This window comes from Chiloscyllium plagiosum, unplaced genomic scaffold (assembly GCF_037043375.1).
Source record: "Chiloscyllium plagiosum isolate Xiang-an unplaced genomic scaffold, Cpla_swu_hap1 HiC_scaffold_35, whole genome shotgun sequence".
Classification (NCBI taxonomy): domain Eukaryota; kingdom Metazoa; phylum Chordata; class Chondrichthyes; order Orectolobiformes; family Hemiscylliidae; genus Chiloscyllium; species Chiloscyllium plagiosum.
In genome coordinates this window covers 52,373,211-52,393,667 of record NW_028270173.1, presented here as the reverse complement: position 1 = coordinate 52,393,667, position 20,457 = coordinate 52,373,211, and the positions used below count along the sequence as shown (strand labels likewise).

Below are 20,457 nucleotides of genomic sequence, written 5' to 3'. Positions count from 1 at the left end.
ATGCAGCATCTCATGTTGAGCTTTAAAATAAGAAAAAGTTAGTGTCCAGACTATCTTCGGAATATTTTGAGGGGATTTGGTCTGGTTCATAACACAATCCCTTGGATGGTCTTGACTGTCTGCCCTCAAGATAGTGTTGAAATCCGGGTGTTCCCCAACAGGAAACCCTGGATGGATCAGGACATACAGAACCTGCTAAAAACCAGGTGTGAGGCCTCACATCAGGAGACCCACTCAAATATAAGGAATCCAGGTGTGACCTTCACAGAGCCATGAAGACAGCCAAGGACCAAAACTGATCCAAACTCGAGACCCAGACAGACACCCGGCAACTATGGCAAAGGCTGAATGACATCACAGGCTTGAAAAAGAGACAGTGCAAGATAGCAGACGATGACACATCCCTCCCAGATCGTCTCAACACCTTCTATGCTTACTTTGAGCAGACCTCTGGTGGAGAGGTAACACCTATTCCAACAAGTACTGATGAACCTCTCCAAACCGTCGCTGCATCAGAGGTCAGGTCAGTTTTCCTGCGTGTGAATCCAAGCAAAGTGAAGGGACCAGAGTACCAGGCCGTGCACTCAGATCATGCGCAGATCAACTGGTAGAGGTCTTCTCAGACATCTACAACCTCTCTCGGCTCCCCACTACTCTTGACCCACTCCAATTTGCCCATTGGACCAACAGATCCACGTCAGATGCCATGTCACTTGCCCTTCACTCGTCCCTAGAGCATCTTGACTCCAAGAACAGCTACATAAGAATCCTACTCATTGACTACAGTTCAGCCTTCAACACTATTATCCCCTCGAGACTGATGACTAAACTTACTGATATTGGACTAATCCCCACTCTCTGCAACTGAATCCTTAGTTCCCTGTCCCACAGGCCACACTCAGTGAAGACTGGGGACAATATTTCATCCTCACTAACACTCATCACTGGAGGCCCCCAGGGGTGCGTACTCAGTCCCCTACTGTACTCACTGTATACCCATGACTGTGTCACCAAATACCAGACTAATGCCATTTACAAGTTCGCTGATGACACAACCACAGTCGATCGAATCTCAGATGGCAATGAACAGTCTACAGACGGGAGGTGGAAGACCTGGAAAAACGGTGCACTGAGAACAACCTAACTCTCAATGCCAGCAAAACCAAGGAACTCATTATTAACTTTCGGTGGGATGTTACTCATGCCCCCCCTACACATTAACAGCACAGATGTGGAACGAGTGGAGAGTGTCAAGCTCCTGGGAGTGGTCATCCACAACAAGCTTTCTTGGACTCTTCATGTGGACACACTGGTGACAAAGGCCCAGCAATGTCTCTTCTTCCTCAGGCAGCTGAGGGAATTTGGCATGACGCTCTGCCAACGTTTATAGGTGTGCCATCGAGAGCATTCTGTCTAGATGTATCACAACCTGGTATGGCAACTGTACCATTCAAGATCGGAGACGGTTACAGAGAGTGGTGAACTTGGCCCGGACAATCACAAAGGCCAATCTCCGATCTATAAAATCCATCTACCAGGCCCGCTGTCAAGGAAAGGCCGCCACCATTCTCAAAGCTCCATCCCACCCTGGCAATGTTTTTCTATAACCTCTACCATCAGGGAGAAGGTGAAGAAGCCTGAACACATGCACCAGCTGGTTTCAAAACCGTTTCTATCCGACTGCTGTTAGAATACTGAATGGACTCACAAACTCTTAACATTCGCCTGTACCTGTGTTTTTGTTTTAGCCGCTGTTTACCTATTATTTACTATTTCTGCTATTTCAGTCTGTGATCTGCCTGTATTGCTCGCAAGACAAAATTTTTCACTGTGCCTCGGTACACGTAACAATAAATTCAATTCAATTTAAAGTTTGATGTCACTGTTCTAATACTCCCCCATTTCTGGATGGTACACAATTGATTTAAATTATTTAGATGCCTGATCTCTTCATAATTTCCTTGAATAACTTTGATGTAAAATTTGATCCTTGTTCCAATTGCATTTCTACGGTTTGTCTGTAATGAGGGAAAAATACTGAGTAATTCTTCTACACTCCTTTCAGCCATGCTATCTCATTCTGGAATGGCCTCTGGAAATCTCAGAGACACATCCATTATGGTCAACAAATATTGATCCCCACTTTTTGTTTTAGGGTTGGGTCTGATGCAAATAATTAAAACTTTTGTAAAAGATTCATCAAATGCTGGAATAGGTATTAAGGGTGTTGGTTTGATCAATAAATGAGTTTTCCAATTATCTGACATGCCTGACATGTCTGGCAAAATGCAACAACATTTTGAAGGGCTTTTGCCAGAACCATGGATTTTCCTGCTCCACGGATACGGCCTGACCTGCTGTGCTTTTCCAGCACCACTGTAACCTTGCCTCTGATCTCCAGCATCTGCAGTCCTCACTTTTGCCGAACATCTTTCTGCAGTCCAGGCCAATAAAAATAAACTTCTATTTTCCTTACTTCCAAATGACCTCCTACTGGTAACTCTCATGGTGCTACCCACAATACCTCCTTTATATCACACACCAGTAATACAACTTGATGAGCTTCTGCCCATTTTTCATCCACTTGAATATGTGATGGTCTCCATTTCCTCATCAACATTTCATTTTTAAGAGAGTGACATTGTGGGACAGGCGCAGATTCACCTTTTCAGTAAAACTGTGTTATCTTTCCACCTTTCTGTTGTAATTTCGCTAACATCTCTGAGCTACAAAATGTATGCTTTGTTCTCCAACAGTTCTTGCTTTTTCTCAACAAATTGAATAAATATAGTTTCTGATAATTGAATTTTAACTTGCTTATCTTTTCTCTTTGATCTGTCCTTCTGTTCAACCTGTGGCTTTGTGACCTTGTTATCACACATTCAAGAATCATTCCAGAATGAACTGTTTGGAACCGAGAATTTCTCTGTTACTCCATCCAGCACTTTTCATCAGACCCTCTAACTTCACCTTACATGAAAAAACACTATGTTTCTCACCATGGACTCCATGAATTCTAGCAATACTTTTTCTAATTACACATCTCTGTATCTCTCCCTAGCAAAGATTGACTTGCTCCCATATCTCTAAAAATCTTAATTTCTTTTCCTACTCGTCTTGGTAAACATGAGGAAACTTTCCTCGCACAAGTGCTGCAAAGTTGAAGAGAGTACTTGTGGATTGGAAGGTAGAAAGTTAGAATTTGGTATTTGTAAAAGGCGAGGGGTGGGTGGGGGAAAGCATTGCTTGGTCCCTTTAAAAATCTAGTGCTTTTTCCATGTTTAGAGATTTAAAATGGATGTCTGTGAACAGCAGCTTGAAGGTTTGCAAATCCACAGACAGCACCCAAATTGAAACACTATATTGAAAGGCTATACAGTTAGCAGGCTAAACACCAGTTATTTTTTCAATACAACTGGCTTTTGAATTTAGCCAATTAATTTGAGCAGTGACTTAGATACCAAAAATCTATTAAATTTAAGGCTGATGATTTTAACAACAGAGGACCAATCCTATTGTGTGAAATATTGATATGTCATCAAGGAGATGAAGGTAGGGGGCAGTTGGATAAAGACCCCAGAGCTTACTGCCCTCCAGCAGAGCCAACAGCCCTCAGCTCTTAAGAGAGAATCATTGGCTCTCACAGCCTCATTTATGTTTCAGAGAAAGTGCCATGAAAATAAAAATGGTACCAGTGGTACAGCCAGTTAATATTCCTGAGAAGAATTGTTGGAGAAGGCACAGAACATTCCAGAAGGCACGTAACATGGATGTAATTTTGAGAGACTAAATATTTTTATGTATAAGTGGGACTGTTCTTTATTGGAACAGCATACCATTAGAATCTTGCTGTAATTGGGAATAGTTAGAAGTTAATCGGGATTAATTCTGCTTGTTAATAGTTTAGTTAATTTGTTCACTGTTCGAGTGAGATAAATAGATGGTACCGAGTTGATTTTAAAGTGAGTGTCAGGGATTTATTTTATTGAACCACTTGAAGTTGCTGAGGTACACCACTCTGCAAACCCCCTTTTACAGATTATGAGGTGAGGTGTTCCTCTTTGGGGATGGGGGGGGGGGGGGGCGAGCAGGGTCAACCTCCACTTTATAACACAAGGAAATTCTTCGCAGTTTTAACTCTCTGCTCTTCATCATGAGTTGCCAATACTTCACAAAGTGAATTCTTGAACTCCAACAAAATAGTCTCTCCAAGACTGTGATATGTGTCTGATTTATTTTCATGGCCTTATCCACTTCGCAATGTTACTTTGTTTGAATTTTTCAAACTTTGACCAAGTTCTTCCATTAGATTTTGAAATTGTTTTCTTTCAGCTTCTGGTACAAGCTCATATGAACTTGAGACGGCTGTTTTTAGAATCATGGATTCATAGACTCCCTACAGTATGGGGACAGGCCATTTGGCCCAACAAGTTCACCCTGACCCACCGAAGGGTATCCCACAAAGACCCCACACCCTGTGTCCTGCCAACGGGAGAAAGGTCAGTTTTCCCTGTGTCTGTTTCACAGCGAGTAACTCAACCTGTCTGTGTCTGATCTCCCTGGGAACTGGTGACAGAAATCTGTTCACCTCTTTATTGGGTTTTTTACTGAGACTGGGACTGAGACTGGTTCGGCAACTTCAAGTTCAGCAAATGATCAAATTACTTTGTCGATCGGGAAATGGCATCATGGGTAGGAAAGAATGTTTATTTTGTTAATTTTTCAGTTTGTGAACAGCAGATATTTTCCAATCACTTTTTATTCCCAATCCCTGACTGGAATAGGGAGAGTGGATTCACAGAATGTTGCTGATCCTTTTCTCCATCTCCCTGTGTTTTTCCTGGGTCTCTCCCGGTAAGTACAGAATTCAGCTTTCCACTCTCTCTCTCTCTCTCTGTGTGTCTGGGTGAATGTGAATCTCTTGGTGAGAGTTAGAAATGGGGGATATTTGATCAGCCGCCTGTTATACAGTCAGCCTGATCTTTTACACATTGAAGGCAGCACAGTCTGGGAGACTCTGGGATTTGTGTCCAGGTTCGTAATCTAAAAGCTTCTTAACAGTGCAAGGTTTGTGAAGGTTTGTAGCTCAGGTTGAGGTTTAGGTTGTAGGTTTGCTCACTGAGCTGTAGGTTTGATGTCCTGACGTTTCATTACCTGGCTCGGTAATATCATCAGTGGCGACCTCCAAGTGAAGTGGAGCTGTTGTCTCCTGCTTTCTATTTATATGTTTGTCTTGGATGGGTTCCTGGGGTTTGTGGTGATGTCATTTCCTGTTCGTTTTCTGAGGGGTTGTTGATGGGATCTAGATCTATGTGTTTGTTTATAGCGCTGTGGTTGGAGTGCCAGGCCTCTAGGAATTCTCTGGCATGTCTTTGCTTAGCCTGTCCCAGGATAGATGTGTTGTCCCAGTCGAAATGGTGGTTTTTTCATCCGTGTGTAGGGCTACGAGGGAGAGAGGGTCGTGTCTTTTTGTGGCTAGCTGGTGTTTGTGTATCCTGGTGGCTAACTTTCTTCCTGTTTGTCCTACGTAGTGTCTGTGGCAGTCCTTGCATGGAATTTTGACCGCTACGTAGATGACACTTTTGTCATCACAAAACAAAACAAGATAGAAGAGACATTTAACATCATCAACAACACCCTCACAGGCAGAAAGTTCACCAAGGAGGAAGAAACCGACAACAAACTCACATTCCTGGACGTCACAGTCGAAAGAAAGGACAACGGAGAACTACAAACCTGCGTATACAGAAAACCGACAAACACTGACCAAATACTTAACTACACCAGCAACCATCCCAACACACACAAACAAAGCTGTATCAGAACACTATTCCAACGAGCCACCACACGCTGCAGCACAGACGAACTTCGGAAAACAGAGGAGAACCACCTATACAACGTATTCAAGAAGAACGGATCCTCAAAAGAAAACAGTCCGCAGATTCCTCAGGAACAAACCATGACAAGCAGACCAAACACAGCCAGAAACCCTAACCACCTTACCACACATCAAAGAAGTCTCAGAAATGACAGCCAGACGACTAAGACCTCTCGGAATCCTAGTAGCACACAAACCCACCAACACTCTCAAACAAAAACTAACAAACTTAAAAGACCCAGTACAACCCATGGACAAAACCAACGTCATCTACAAAATTCCATGCAAGGACTGCCACAAACACTACGTAGGACAAACAGGAAGAAAGTTAGCCACCAGGATACATGAACACCAGCTCGCCACAAAAAGACACGACCCTCTCTCCCTCGTAGCCCTAGACATGGATGAAAAAAACCACCATTTCGACTGGGACAACACGTCTATCCTGGGACAGGCTAAGCAAAGACATGCCAGAGAATTCCTAGTGGCCTGGCACTCCAACCACAACGCCATAAACAAACACACAGATCTAGATACTATCTATCAACCCCTCAGAAAACGAACAGGAAATGACATCACCACAAACCCCAGGAACCCCATCCAGGACAAACATATAAATAGAAAGCAGGAGACAACAGCTTCGCTTCACTTGGAGGTCGCCACTGATGATGTTACCTAGCCAGGTAGTGAAACATCTGGGTATCAAACCTACAGCTCAGCAAGCAAACCTACACCCTTCTTAACAGTAAATATGTTCATTTTCTTGGAAGGCAATAACAAAATGTGAAATATACAGGCAGGAGACTGGAAGAACATAGCAAGCAAGGCAGCATCAGGAGGTAGAGAAGTCGAGGTTTTGCATATAGCCTTTCTTCAGGATTGGGGGTCGATTTCGGGGGGAGCTACAGATAAATGAGGAGGCGGAGGAAGGATGGTGAAGTAGGGATTGGTAAAGACAGATAGAGGATATGACCTGGTTGGTGAATGGGAGGTATGTATCCCGTTGATGGCAGGGGCCAGTGGGAGAGCTGGGAAGTGAGTCCGGGGATGGGGAGGGAGGTTATTGAAATCTGGAGACCTCGATGTTGAGTCCTCCGGGCTGGTGTCTGCCCAGGTGGAAGATGAGATGTCGTTCCTCCAATTTGCGCTGTGGCTCATTTTGGCAATGGAGGAGGCCAAGGATGGTCATGTTGGAAAGGGAGTGGTTGGGGGAATTGAAATGGGCAGTGACTGGGAGGATGGTCATGTTGGAAAGGGAGTGGTTGGGGGAATTGAAATGGGCGGTGACTGGGAGGATGGTCATGTTGGAAAGGGACTGGTTGGGGGAATTGAAATGGGCGGTGACTGGGAGGATGGTCATGTTGGAAAGGGAGTGGTTGGGGATATTGAAATGATCTGTTACGTTTGGTGAACCATTCCCTAAGCTAACGTTCAGTCTCCCCGATGTAGAGTAGACTCCACCGGGAGCACCTGATGCAGTAAACTGGGTTGGAAGAGAGGCAGGTGAACCTCTGTCTCACCTGGAAGGACAGTTTGTGGCCCTGGATTGAGGTGAGGGGTGTGTTGAGCAGGTTTTGCATTTCTTCTGGTTGCACAGGGAGGTATCTGAGGGTTCGGGGGTTTGGTGGGGAGAGTGGTGCAAAGCAAGGAATGTTGGAGGGAATGGTCCTTGTGGAAAACAGAGAGGGTTGGGGAGGGGAAGATGTTGCTTGGGAAGGGGGAGATGTTCTTGGTGGTGGGGTCTAGTTGGAGTTGGCAGAAGTGTTTAAGGGTGATGTGCTGGGTGTGGAGACTGGCGGGATGGTAGGTGAGGACAAGAGGGGCCACCCCCTTTATCTGCAGCTCCCCCCATACCCACCCCAAGTCCTGAAGAAGGGTTATCCCCAAAACGATGAGCTCTCCACCTCCTGATGCTGCCTGGCTTGCTGTGTTCTTCCAGCCTCCTGCCTCTCTGGTTTGGATTCCCAGCACCTGCAGTTTTTTTTGTCTCTGTCAATAATAAAATGTGAGCTGTGGTGTGGATGGTACTCAGTTTGAAATGTGTAAAAACAGTGTATTTTTATTGTGATTTTTAATATTGTGGACTGAAATGGGAAAGCCCTGTTTTCCAGCAGGGATTTACAAGGATGGCTGCACATTTTGGAAGTAAGGAATTCGATACCTTTTGTGAACCCTGTTTGTGTAGCTGTTGGTTTCAGCTGAAATATCTCCACCAAGGCTGGGATCCTGTCACCAAGTCACATGTTCATAAGATCTAGGAGCAGAATTAGGCCATTCTGCCCATCAAGTCTGCTCTGCCATTCCATCATGGCTGTTCTGCTCCTCACCCCCATTTTCCTGCCTTCTCCCCATATCCCCTCACCCCATTACCAATTGAACATCTGTCTCACTCCTCCTTAAATTTACTCACTGTCCCAGCATCCACCGCACTTTGGGGGAATGAATCCCACCGATTCACAACCGTTTGGGAGAAGTCGCTTCTCCCCAACTCTGTTTGAAATTTGCTCCCTCTCATCCTACAACCTCCCGTCCGAGGATGCCCCACAAGGGGAAGCATCCATTCCCCATCCATTTTATCCATGACTTTTATCATCCTGACAACCTCAATTTGATCTCCCCACATTCTTCGAAACTCCAGACAGTATCGGCCTACATTGGTCAATTTCTCTTCATGTGACAAACCCCTCATCGCTGGGATCAATCTCATGAACCCTCTTGGGAACTGCCTCCAATGCCATTACATCTTTCCTCAAATAAGGGAACCAAAACTGTGCACAATACTCCAGGTGCGGTCTCACCAATGCCTTGTATAGCTGCAACAATACGGCCTTCCCTTTATATTCTATTCCCTGAGCTAGGAAAGACAACATTCCATTCACTTGCTTTACTATCTGCTGGACCTGCATGCAGCTTTCTGTACCTCATGAATGAGGACACCCACCTCCCTCTGTACCTCAGCATCACAAGTCTCTGCCCATGTAGATAAAAGGTCACCTTCCCATTGCTCGACCCCAATGCATGACCTCACACGTATCCGGGTTAAACTCCATCTGCCACATTTTGGCTGACTCCCCTACCCTATCTGTTGTAAGGTTCCTGTTTCCTCATTGCAATTTACCGTCCTGCCTATTTTTGGCAACCTTCCCTATATCCAAGTCGTGAACGTAGATTGTCAATAACTGGGGCCCAAGGACCAAACCCTGTGGCACTCCACTCGTAACCTTTTGCCATCCGGAAAAAAACCCTATTTATCCCGACTCTCTGTCTTCTGTCCATTAGCCAGTCATCTGCCCAAGATAATAAATTACCCATAATCCCATATTATCCTTTTGTGCGGCACCTCATCAAATACCTGCCAAAAGTCCAGATACATTACACCTAAAGGATCCCCATTATCTACTTTGCTTCTCACATCTTCAAAGCCATCTAGCAAATTGGTCAAACATGATTTGCCCTTCATAAACCCATGCTGACTCTGATGGACCGCATTCTGACTTGCCACCTGTCCTGATATTGCTTCCTTGATAATTGATTCCATCAACAGATATTAAACTAACTGGTCTATAATTTTTGAATAAGATTAGTATTTTTCCAATCCATGGGAGCTTTTCCTGTGTCGAGGGAATTTTGGAATATTGTAATGAATGGATCCAATATCTCCACCATCACTTCCTTTAATACCCTCGGCTCTCGGCCATCTGGCCCAGGGGACTTGTCTGCTCACAATCCTAATAGTTTGCTGAGTACCTTTTCCTGATCAATGCTGATTGTTTTACGTTCTACCCTTTCTATTGCCTCTGACTCGAACCAATAAGAATGGTCCTTCACTGTGAAAACTGGGGCAAAGCATTGCTTTGGCATCTCTGCCATTTCAGTTGTCCCCACGATTAACTCTCCAGTTTCACCTTCCAAGGGACCAACATTCACATCAGCGACTCTCTTCCCTTTTGTATACTTATAGAAGCCTTTGCTCTCCTTTTTTGATATTTTGTGCCAATTTTCTTTCTTCATTTACCTTAGCTCCTGTTATTAATTTTTTGGTATCCCTTTGCTTATGTTTGAGAGTTTCCCAAGCTTCCAACCTGCTACTGGCTTTTGCAATATGGTAGACCTTCATTTTTGACTTTATATTGTCCTTGACCTCCTTTCTTAGCTATGGAAGGTTTTGACCTTCTACCCCCTGCCCTCCACCCCACACCCCCCCCCCCCCTCCCCCCACCAACCCCCCAACGCCTTACCACCTTTCTTACTCACTGGGATATATTTTAGTTGTGAGGAATTTTACTAGCCCCGAAAACAACTGCCACTGCTCATCCACTCTCTTATCTTTTAGCCTTCCTGCCCAATCTACTTGAGCCAAATCTATTCCCATGCCTCTCTCATTTCCTATGTTTAATTCCAGAACACTAGTGTGGGACTCCACTTTCTCCCCCCAAACTGGAATCACCCTTTATTTACAGGTACATAGCACATGACAGTGACTCAGCTAGCACGGAGCCAGCTCCTCGAGTGGACAGAACCCCTGACCCTCCTGTTTATATCTGTCAGCTGGGGCTTCCTGATTGGATGAGGTTAACAGCCACAATCAGGGAACTCATATTCGATGAGATAAACCTGAGTGATATCATATAGATCAGTCCACCAGTAAACTGGGGCTGAGGGGTGGTTTAAAGTGAAGCTGATTGGTTTGTGGCCTCATGGCCAGTTGTAATGACAGGGCTCCTCTGCCCGCCAACAGCAAGGTGATTGGTTGTCAGGGAACTGAACAGCTCAGGGCTGACAGCAAAATTGTATTGAATTTATTGTCATGTGTACCGAGGCACAGTGAAAAGCTTTGTCTTGTGAGCAATACAGGCAGATCACAGAGTTAAGTAGCATAGATAAGCAAATAATAATTAAAACAGCAGCAAAACAAAAACACAGGTACAGGCAAATGCTCCGCGTTTGTGAGTCCATTCAGTATTCTAGCAGCAGTCGGGTCGAAATGGTTTCAAAACCAGCTGGTGAATGTGTTCAGGCTTCTGTACCTTCTTCCTGATGGCAGAGGGTATACAAAAACATTGCCAGGGTGGGATGGATCTTTGAGAATGCTGGTGGCCTTTCCTTGACAGTGGGCCTGGTAGATGGATTCTAAAGATGGGAGGTTGACCTTTGTGATTGTCCGGGCTGAGTTCACCACTCACTGTAACCGTCTCCGATCTTGAATGGTACAGTTGCCATACCAGGTAGTGATACATCCAGACATAATGCTCTCGATGGCGCACCTATAAAAGTTGGCAGAGCATCATGCCAAATTCCCTCAGCTGCCTGAGGAAGAAGAGACGTTGTTGGGCCATTGTAACCAGTGCATCCATGTGAAGAGTTCAAGAAAGCTTGTTGTGGATGACCACTCCCAGGAGCTTGACACTCTCCACTCGTTCCAGCTCTGTGCTGTTAATGTATAGGGGGGCATGAGTAACATCCCACCGAAAGTCAATAATGAGTTCCTTTGTTTTGCCGGCATTGAGAGTTAGGTTGTTCTCAATGCACCGTTTTTCCAGGTCTTCCACCTCCCGTCTGTAGACTGTTCATTGCCATCTGAGATTCGATCGACTGTGGTGGTGTCATCAGCGAACTTGTAAATGACATTAGTCTGGTATTTGGTGACGCAGTCATGGGTATACAGTGAGTAGTGTAGGGGACTGAGTACGCACCCCTGGGGGGCTCCAGAATTAAGTGTTAGTGAGGATGAAATATTGTCCCCAATCTTCACTGATTATAGCCTGTGGGTCAGGAAACAGGTCAGGTTCAGAGAGTGGGGCTCAGTCTGAGATCACAAAGTTTAGTCATCAGTCTTGAGGGGATAATAGTGTTTTAATTTTTTTTAAAAATTACATCCTCAAGTGCCTTTTAACAAACGGCCCAGATAAGGTATTGAAGGTGTAAACTCCCTGTGTGAGAATGTCTGTGCCACAATGGTCAGAATGATTCAAATCTAAAAACGGATTTACAGACTCTTACATGGATTCATGCAGTTTTTGAGCAAAGTACAATGTAATTCTGCAAGTACAAATTCACCCACAAACTTATATGTGTATGTGTGCATGTGGGTGTGCTCGTGTGTGTGTTATGTGTGTGTAGGAGTGTCTGTGTGTGTCCGACTGTGTGTGTGTATGTGTATGTAGGAATGTCTGTGTGTGTCCGTCTGTGTGTGTGTGTGTGTGTAGGAGTATCTGTGTGTGTCCGTCTGTGTGTGAGACATAACAAACAATCCAGGTCTTTTTCAATATATGGTTTCAGTTATATCACACTGTAACCTTTTGCTGTAAATTCTGTGTCCTACAATCTTATTCTCCACAATCACCTGATGAAGTAGCAGCTCTCCGAAAATTAGTGCTTCCAAATAAACCGATTGGACTGGAACCTGGTGTTGTGTGATTTTTAACTTTGTCCGCCCCAGTCCAACACCAGTGCCTCCCAATTAATGAAGCAATCCCCAGTTCGAATACCGAATGAAATGATGTGGCACAGCTCCTGTTTAAATGACAGGGATAAATGAAGCGAAATTGGACATTTTTAACATCCAATGGCAGAACTAGGAAATATCAACCAAATCATTGAGTAAACGTCCTCGTCTCTTGCTTTCTCCCAACAATCTCTCTCTCTTCCTTCCCGCTGTTCTCTCTCTCTCTCTCTCTTTCCCCTCCCCAGTGTCTCTCTCTCTCTCTTTCTTTCTGTTCCTCCTGAGTCTCTCCACCTCCTCCCAGCTCTTATCCCCTCCCTACCCTCAGCCTCTTTCTCATCCCCTCTCCAATCTTTAATCCAACCTTCCCCAGAGTCTCATTTCCCTCCCTGGTCTCAACCCCTCCACCCCGCTCCCCATCCCAGTTTCTTTCTGTCCTGTGTAATCTCTCTCTCTCCCCCTCCTTCACAGTCTTTATCCCCTCATCAGTCCCTTTGCTCCTCCCAATCCCTTTCCCTCCTCTGCAATATCTTTGCCTTCTACGCCTGTCTCTCGCCCTTCTCGATCTGTAACCCCACCCATTCTATTCTTCCAGGTCCCAGTCTCTTTTGTCCTCATCCCAATGCTCTCTCTTCACCTCTGACCTTCCTTATCTCATTTCCAAACCCTCCACATTCTCTCCTCACTCCTCAGTGTCCCTCCTCCATGCTGTACAGTCTCCCTTCCTTATTTCCCAGTTCCTTCCCAGTATCTCTCTCTCCCCCATCCCCAGTATTTATTTTCCAATGCTAATCTCCATCCCACCCCAATCTCTGTCCTTCCCCAGTTTCTGTCCCTCCCCTGTCTCTGTCCCTCCCCAGTCTCTGTCCCTCCCCAATCTCTGTCCCTCCCCAGTCTGGCTCTCCTTATCCCCCAAGTCTCTCTTCCTCCCCCCCCACCAGCCACATTCTGTCTTGTTTGCTAGTTCCTCTCCCTCCCAGTTTCCCTTCCAGTGCTTGTTCTGCAGTTTGATAACCAGCTCCTCGAACTGTTTATATTACAGAGACTAACTCACGAACTATAAAATATACAATTGTCTCAGGAGAACAAGATTTCCCTGAAGTCACTGTTGTTGCGATGGTCAACGGAATACAAACAGGTTACTTTGACAGTGATACCCGTCGCTGTGTCCCCAGGCAGCAGTTCCTGGCTGATTCACTCAGTGTGAAATTCTGGGATGATGCTACAGATCAGGCGATCACACACACCAGGCTGGCAAAGGGGAATCTGAAATCGATCATGAAAAGGACAAACCAGACTTCAGGTAAAATCTCACCATCAATTGTCCACATTATCCCCCAGGTCACTCCACTCGGTCCATCTCCCAGCACTGACCGCTGGGTCTGTCCACTTAGTCCATCTCTCAGCACTGACCCCTGGGTCTGTCCACTCAGTCTATCCCCCAGCACTGACCGCTGGGTCTGTCCACTCAGTCCATCTCCCAGCACTGATCCCTGGGTCACTCCACTCAGTCCATCCCCCAGCACTGACCTTGGAATGTAAAGTGAAATGAGGACTGTCAACTAATTCTGCAACTTTAACTTGAGATTGGAACCCTTTCCCCTCTGATCAGACTGTGACCCTCATCTCCTATTTCCATCTGATATTTGATCCCCTTTCCCTCTGATCAGACAGTGTGTGATTATCTATTATTTATTGATGATTGATCCCTGTCTGGTCACTGACAGGAATTCACACTCTCCAATGGATACATTCTGTTGAGGTCAGTGAAGATGGCTCTGTGAAGAGATCGATGAGATTTGGATTTGATGGAAAGGACCACATTAGTTTAGAGCCAGACAGAATGAGATGGGTTGCCGCAAATCACTTTGCAGTGATCAATAAAGAGAAATGGAATTCAGATCAATCCTGGAACTACTATTGGGAATCATATCTGCAAAAAACATCTGTTGAACATTTAAACAGATATCTGGAAGTTGGAAAGGATTATTTCACAAGGAAAGGTATGTATTTCAGTTCTGTTCCATGTTCTGATCTAACCTCACTGATCTATGAAACCGTTCTCCCATTCCATTCAGTGTCTGTCTATTGTTTGTGTTTTTACCCTTTCCCATCACAGTTCAGCCTGAAGTGTTCATCTCCAGGAGGGAGCCCAATGGCCAGGACAAGCCGCTCACTCTCTCCTGCCTGGTCACTGGGTTTTATCCTGTAGACATCGAGGTGACCTGGCTAAGGAATGGAGAGGTCATGTCTGAGACCCAATCCTCGGGGATACGACCAAACCACAATGGGACCCATCAGATCCAGAAAGAGATTGAGATCAATGCTGGGGATGAGGATCAATACTCCTGTCACATTGAACACAGCAGTCTGGCAGAGGCCCAGCTCTATCAGTGGGGTAAGGGACTGGAGAGTGTGTCTGTGTCTGTGTGTCTGTGTCTGTGTGTCTGTGTCTGTGTGTCTGTGTGTGTGTGTGTGTGTGTGTGTGTATATATACATGTGACAGATGAAACTATTTAGAGGACACTTTTTCACTTCCTTGTTTGCAACTACCCACCTTGTTCCCTGTGTTGATATGTCATGTTGGTCTCAATTGTGTTAAAGATTTCAATTCTAAGTTTGAAAGGGTCTCCAAATCCCAAACTTCCAGCACCTTTTGGGGATTCCAGATTCCCACAGCCCTGTTATTGGTGAAGTTCTCATCGATTTCACTCCGGAATAATCTCACCAGAATTACAAGAAGATTTGCTTGTTTTCCAGGCTTCAGCACCAGACATGGGCCCAGATTGTCCAGCAGCCAGACAGTCAGAGACTGGACACACCTTGAGAGAGGAGGGTCTGGACCCCTCAGAATTCCTGACTCACTGAATGGGATTTGTCTGGGAAGTTTCAAACTGTATCCGGAACCCTCTGGAAAGATCTCAGGTTCTGAGGTTAGGGATTGGAAGCTTCTTTAACTCCTAGTGTGATGATGCTGCCACTTTAAAAGGTTGTTGGTGTCCTAGTTTTTGTTTTGAAGAGAGGTTGTAAGGCAGAGGCACCAAACTTGCTGCTGATCATGACTGAGGTAAACAAGTTGTGAGGCCTTGGAGTTTTTATTTAAGCTGGAACAATAGAAGCAGTCTGAATGGGTGTGGCCAGCTCTCACAGATCCAGAATTCTTAGTTTGGTTTTTTTCAGTTACGTCAGAAGCCTTTGGGGTCTCAAAAGAGTTGGCAGCTTCAGTGAATGTCACCTGGCTTCTACTGTCTGCATTTTTTTCTTGATATTGTTTCCTCCTGGATTGGAGAACTGCATGTAAGAATCTGTGTCTGAATTTACCTTTTTGCCAAGGTGTTTATAGGATGTTACAATATTGCAACAGTTAATTAATAATAGGTACTATGTTCAGTTACATTTTTCAATTGTTAAGTTATTCAAACTTCCTTTTTCTTTTGTTTGTATTTTAATTACAGCGTTTAAATAAATTGTGTTTTGCTTAACATTGAGTTGTTTGAACACTTGCATTGCATCTGGAACACTGCACTTCCCATCCAGTTTTAAAATAAGAAGCAGTTCAGATCTAGACTACCTTCTTCAGATATTTTGAGGGGGCCTGGTCTGGTCCCTAACACCAGAGAGCTGGAAAACCGACCATCTCCAAACGTACTGCTGATCCCTCCATTCACACACTGACGAGGATATCTGGTCAGTGTGGGCAAGTTGGACTGAACATACACACTTGTTGTGTGACTCTTTAACTCTTTGACTCCATCCCCTCAAAATACATGACCTGACCTTCTGCAACCAACACTTGACCTCTCCCCAGCACCAACACCAGCTCACCGCCTCCAGACGTCTGTCAGACTCGCAGTGCATCACCCTGGACAGACAACTGGGACACAACACAGAACTCCACAACTGGATCCCTAACAAGGCCCCCTCACCAGCCCACTGTGGCACCCAAACCCCATTCCATTGGTACTCAACATCCCCAACACTCACCAGTGAGTTCCCAAACTGCCCCTTGCCCAACCACTGAGGAAGTGCCTTCTGGGAGACTGAACTACACCCCTCCAACCATTCCCTCACTCCTTCACCTCACCCAAGGCCGATCTACCCCACCAGCACTAGTAAGGACAGGACACAGAGATATTAGGGAGAATGGGAACTGAACTGTCTGGGGAGGTAACCCCCAGGACAGGTACAACACGATGTTTATACCCCTATCAATGGGATCCTTGGTGACTTCACTGGAGAGTGAAATCGGGAGAGGGTCAAACCCGCATTTCAACCAATCCCAACAATTCCCAACAGCTCGGAGCAGTTATAATTGTTCCCAATCAACACAGGGTGAGAAATAAATCCAGGAACAGAGAGAATCCTGATATATTTCCAATGTGTTTCAGAAAATCTGAAAAGCAATTGGCTGCATTCCCAACTTGGAAGTCTCATTGCATCAATGGTCATTCTATTGGCTGTTATTGTCGGGATAGTCGGAATAATCATCTGGAAATGGTCACAGAGAGGTAAGAATCAGAGAAAGGAGAACGTAGAACTGAGGGGACAGAGTGAGTGTGGGGGAGTCTCCAGTACTGGGAGTACAGGGCATTGTGGGGAATGGAACTGATTGAATTCCCACACACAGATCCACACGTATAAACACGTCTCGTTCCCTGTCTGATCTTCCTTTATGTGATCAGCCCAGACCAGGTCTAATATTGATCATTATACCCACTGCACCCAATCAGATCCTCACTGACTGAATATTAATGGAATGGAAGGGATTTTCTGCATCTCCATAAAGTGTAAGGATGGACGGGAGTGTGGGAATGAGGATTTCTGACACAATCCCTGCAAAACCTTCCTTCCTGCCTTGTTTGGGCACCATCTCCTTGATAAATTTTGAAGATCTCTCTCCCTTAATGAGTTTGTACAGTTTTGGATGACTTATTACTTTGGTTTTACCCTCGGCGTGTGATTTTGATACCGATCATGTTATTCCAGGCATTTGGTTTGTCTCCAGTACCACCGTATTTTTAATGTTTTGGAATGATCTCTCTGCCCCATTTAATGGGATTCTGGATCATCCCTTCTCTTGTTATCCAGCTGTTGACACTTTCCTCCCACCATCTGACATTTGTGATCACCTGCAGAGACTCCACTCACCCCATTTGGATGATCTTTTGATCTCCCTGCTGATAAGTTTGGTGTCTGTGAGCTTCTCTCTCACTTCACCTGAGGAAGGGGCTATGCTCAGAAAGCTTGTGATTTCAAACAAACCTGTTGGACTGTAACTTGGGGTCGTGTGTGATTTCTGACTGTGTTCACTCGAGTCCAATACCTACACCCCCACATCAATCTCCATCCCCTCACACTTGTTGTGTTCTCACTCTCTGAGAATGGATTATTCCCCATCCTAATGGACATTTATTTTGTTTCTGCAGGTTCACCAAATGGGACCTACACAACACCTCTCAGTAAGTGACTGAGGGGACAGAGTGTTGGGAATGATGGAGAAGGTAATGGGAGGTGTAGAGTAGATTCCCTACAGTGTGGAAACAGGCCCTTCAGCCCAACAAGTCCACACAGGCCCTCCAAAGAGGAACCCACCCAGACCCATTCCCCTACCGTATATTTACCCCTGACTAACACACCTAACACTATGGGCAATGTAACATGGCCAATTCACCTGACCTGCACACCTTTGGATTGTGGGCAGAAACTGGAGCACCCGGAGGTAACCCACACAGACACGGGGAGAGTGTGCAAACTCCGCACAGTCACCCGAGGTGGGAATTGTACATGGGTCCCTGGTGCTGTGAGGCAACAGTGCTAACCACTGAGCCACCGTGCTGCCCCTATTAGAGTGTAGAGTTATATTTGCCAGGGTGTTGCTCAGGGTGATGGGTCCGTCTCCTCACAATGCTGTTTCTCAGCCAACACTCTCTTATCGTCCTGTTTCTCTACTCCATGTCCCCAGTGTCTCTCCTTCGAATTGTCACCCTCCATTCTCTTCCCCCACTGCCCCTCCCTCCACTCACTCACCCTTAATTCCCACTGGGGGGTGGGCTCGGAGAGTCTGGTTAGTTAGTGCTGAGGGTGATTAAATCCTGGGTCCAGTGAGTGATAGAGAATATCTCACACTGTCTCATTTTATATTTGATATAACTTCTCACATTCTGTTTTTATTTTCTCAGCTTCTGATATCTCTGGTGCAGCTTCTTCATGATTCAGTAAGTGACATGTCAACTTTTCTCTGACTGAAATTTATTCAGATTAATATTCTCTAGATTTATTTGTAGCATTTTCACATCCCTCCTGACCATGTCCCACACTCCCATACACTGTTAAACCCTGTCAGACTAATTCCCCTCCCCTCCTGGCTCTGTCCCACCCTCCCAGTCACTGTTAAACCCTGTCAGACTAATTCCCCTCCCCTCCTGACCCTGTCCCACCCTCCCAGACACTGTTAAACCCTGTCAGACTAATACCCCTCCCCTCCTGACCCTGTCCCACCCTCCCAGACACTGTTAAACCCTGTCAGACTAATTCCCCTCCCCTCCTGACCCTGTCGCACCCTCCCAGACACTGTTAAACCCTGTCAGACTAATTCCCCTCCCCTCCTGACTCTGTCCCACCCTCCCAGACACTGTTAAACCCTGTCAGTCTAGTTCCCCTCCCCTTCTGACCCTGTCCCACCCTCCCAGACACTGTTAAATGCTATCAGACTAATCCCACTCCCCTCCAAACCCTGTCCCATCCTCCCAGTCACTGTTAAACCCTGTCAGACTAATTTCCCTCTCCTCCTGACCCTGTCCCACCCTCCCAGACACTGTTAAACCCTGGCAGACTAATTCCCCTCCCCTCCTGACACTGTCCTACCCTCCCAGACACTGTTAAACCCTGGCAGACTAATTCCCCTCCCCTCCTGACCCTGTCCCACCCTCCCAGACACTGTTAAACCCTGTCAGACTAATTCCCCTCCCCTCCTGACCTGTCCCACCCTCCCAGACACTGTTAAATCCTGTCAGACTAATTCCCCTCCCCTCCTGACCCTGTCCCATCCTCCCAGACACTGTTAAACCCTGTCAGTCTAACTCCCCTCCCCTCCTGACCTTGTCCCATCCTCCCAGACACTGTTAAACCCTGTCAGACTAACTCCCCTCCCCTCCGACCCTGTCCCACCCTCCCAGACACTGTTAAACCCTGTCAGACTAATTCCCCTCCCCTCCTGACCTGTCTCACCCTCCCAGACACTGTTAAACCCTGTCAGACTAATTCCCCTCCCCTCCTGACCTGTCCCACCCTCCCAGACACTGTTAATCGCTATCATACTAATCCCCCTCCCCTCCTGACCTGTCTCACCCTCCCAGACACTGTTAAACCCTGTCAGACTAATTCCCCTCCCCTCCTGACCTGTCCCACCCTCCCAGACACTGTTAAACGCTATCATACTAATCCCCCTCCCCTCCTGACCCTGTCCTACCCTCCCAGACACTGTTAAACCCTGGCAGACTAATTCCCCTCCACTCCTGACCTGTCTCACCCTCCCAGACACTGTTAAACCCTGTCAGACTAATTCCCCTCCCCTCCTGACCCTGTCCTACCCTCCCAGACACTGTTAAACCCTGTCAGACTAATTCCCCTCCCCTCCTGACCCTGCCCCACCCTCCCAGACACTGTTAAACCCTGTCAGACTAATTCCCCTCCCCTCCTGACCCTGTCCCACCCTCCCTGACACTGTTAAACCCTGTCAGACTAATTCCCCTCCCTTCCTGACCCTGTCCCACCCTCCCAGACACTGTTAAACCCTGTCAGACTGATTTCCCTCCCCTTCTGGCCCTGTCCCACTCTCCCAGACACTGTTAAACCCTATCAAACTAATTTCCCTCCCCTCCTGACCCTGTCCCACCCTTCCAGTCACTGTTGAACCCTGTCAGACTAATTCCCCTCCCCTCCTGACCCTGTCCTACCCTCCCAGACACTGTTAAACCCTGGCAGACTAATTCCCCTCCCCTCCTGACACTGTCCTACCCTCCCAGACACTGTTAAACCCTGGCAGACTAATTCCCCTCCCCTCCTGACACTGTCCCACCCTCCCTGACACTGTTAAACCCTGTCAGACTAATTCCCCTCCCCTCCTGACACTGTCCCA

At 46.3% G+C, this 20,457-nt stretch overlaps 2 protein-coding genes across 2 annotated transcripts in view; one reads left to right on the top strand and one right to left on the bottom strand.

The window, feature by feature from the left end:
- Positions 1–20,457, bottom strand: part of LOC148140874 (class I histocompatibility antigen, F10 alpha chain-like) — a 275,899-nt gene that overhangs the window by 187,871 nt on the left and 67,571 nt on the right. The window lies entirely within an intron of this gene.
- Positions 4,803–18,531, top strand: LOC148140876 (class I histocompatibility antigen, F10 alpha chain-like). Its single transcript, XM_087979653.1, has 7 exons — positions 4,803–4,854; positions 13,363–13,623; positions 14,048–14,323; positions 14,440–14,718; positions 16,709–16,828; positions 17,747–17,779; positions 18,500–18,531. The coding sequence occupies exons 1-7, from the start codon at positions 4,803–4,805 to the stop codon at positions 18,529–18,531; spliced, it is 1,053 nt and encodes a 350-aa protein (XP_087835779.1).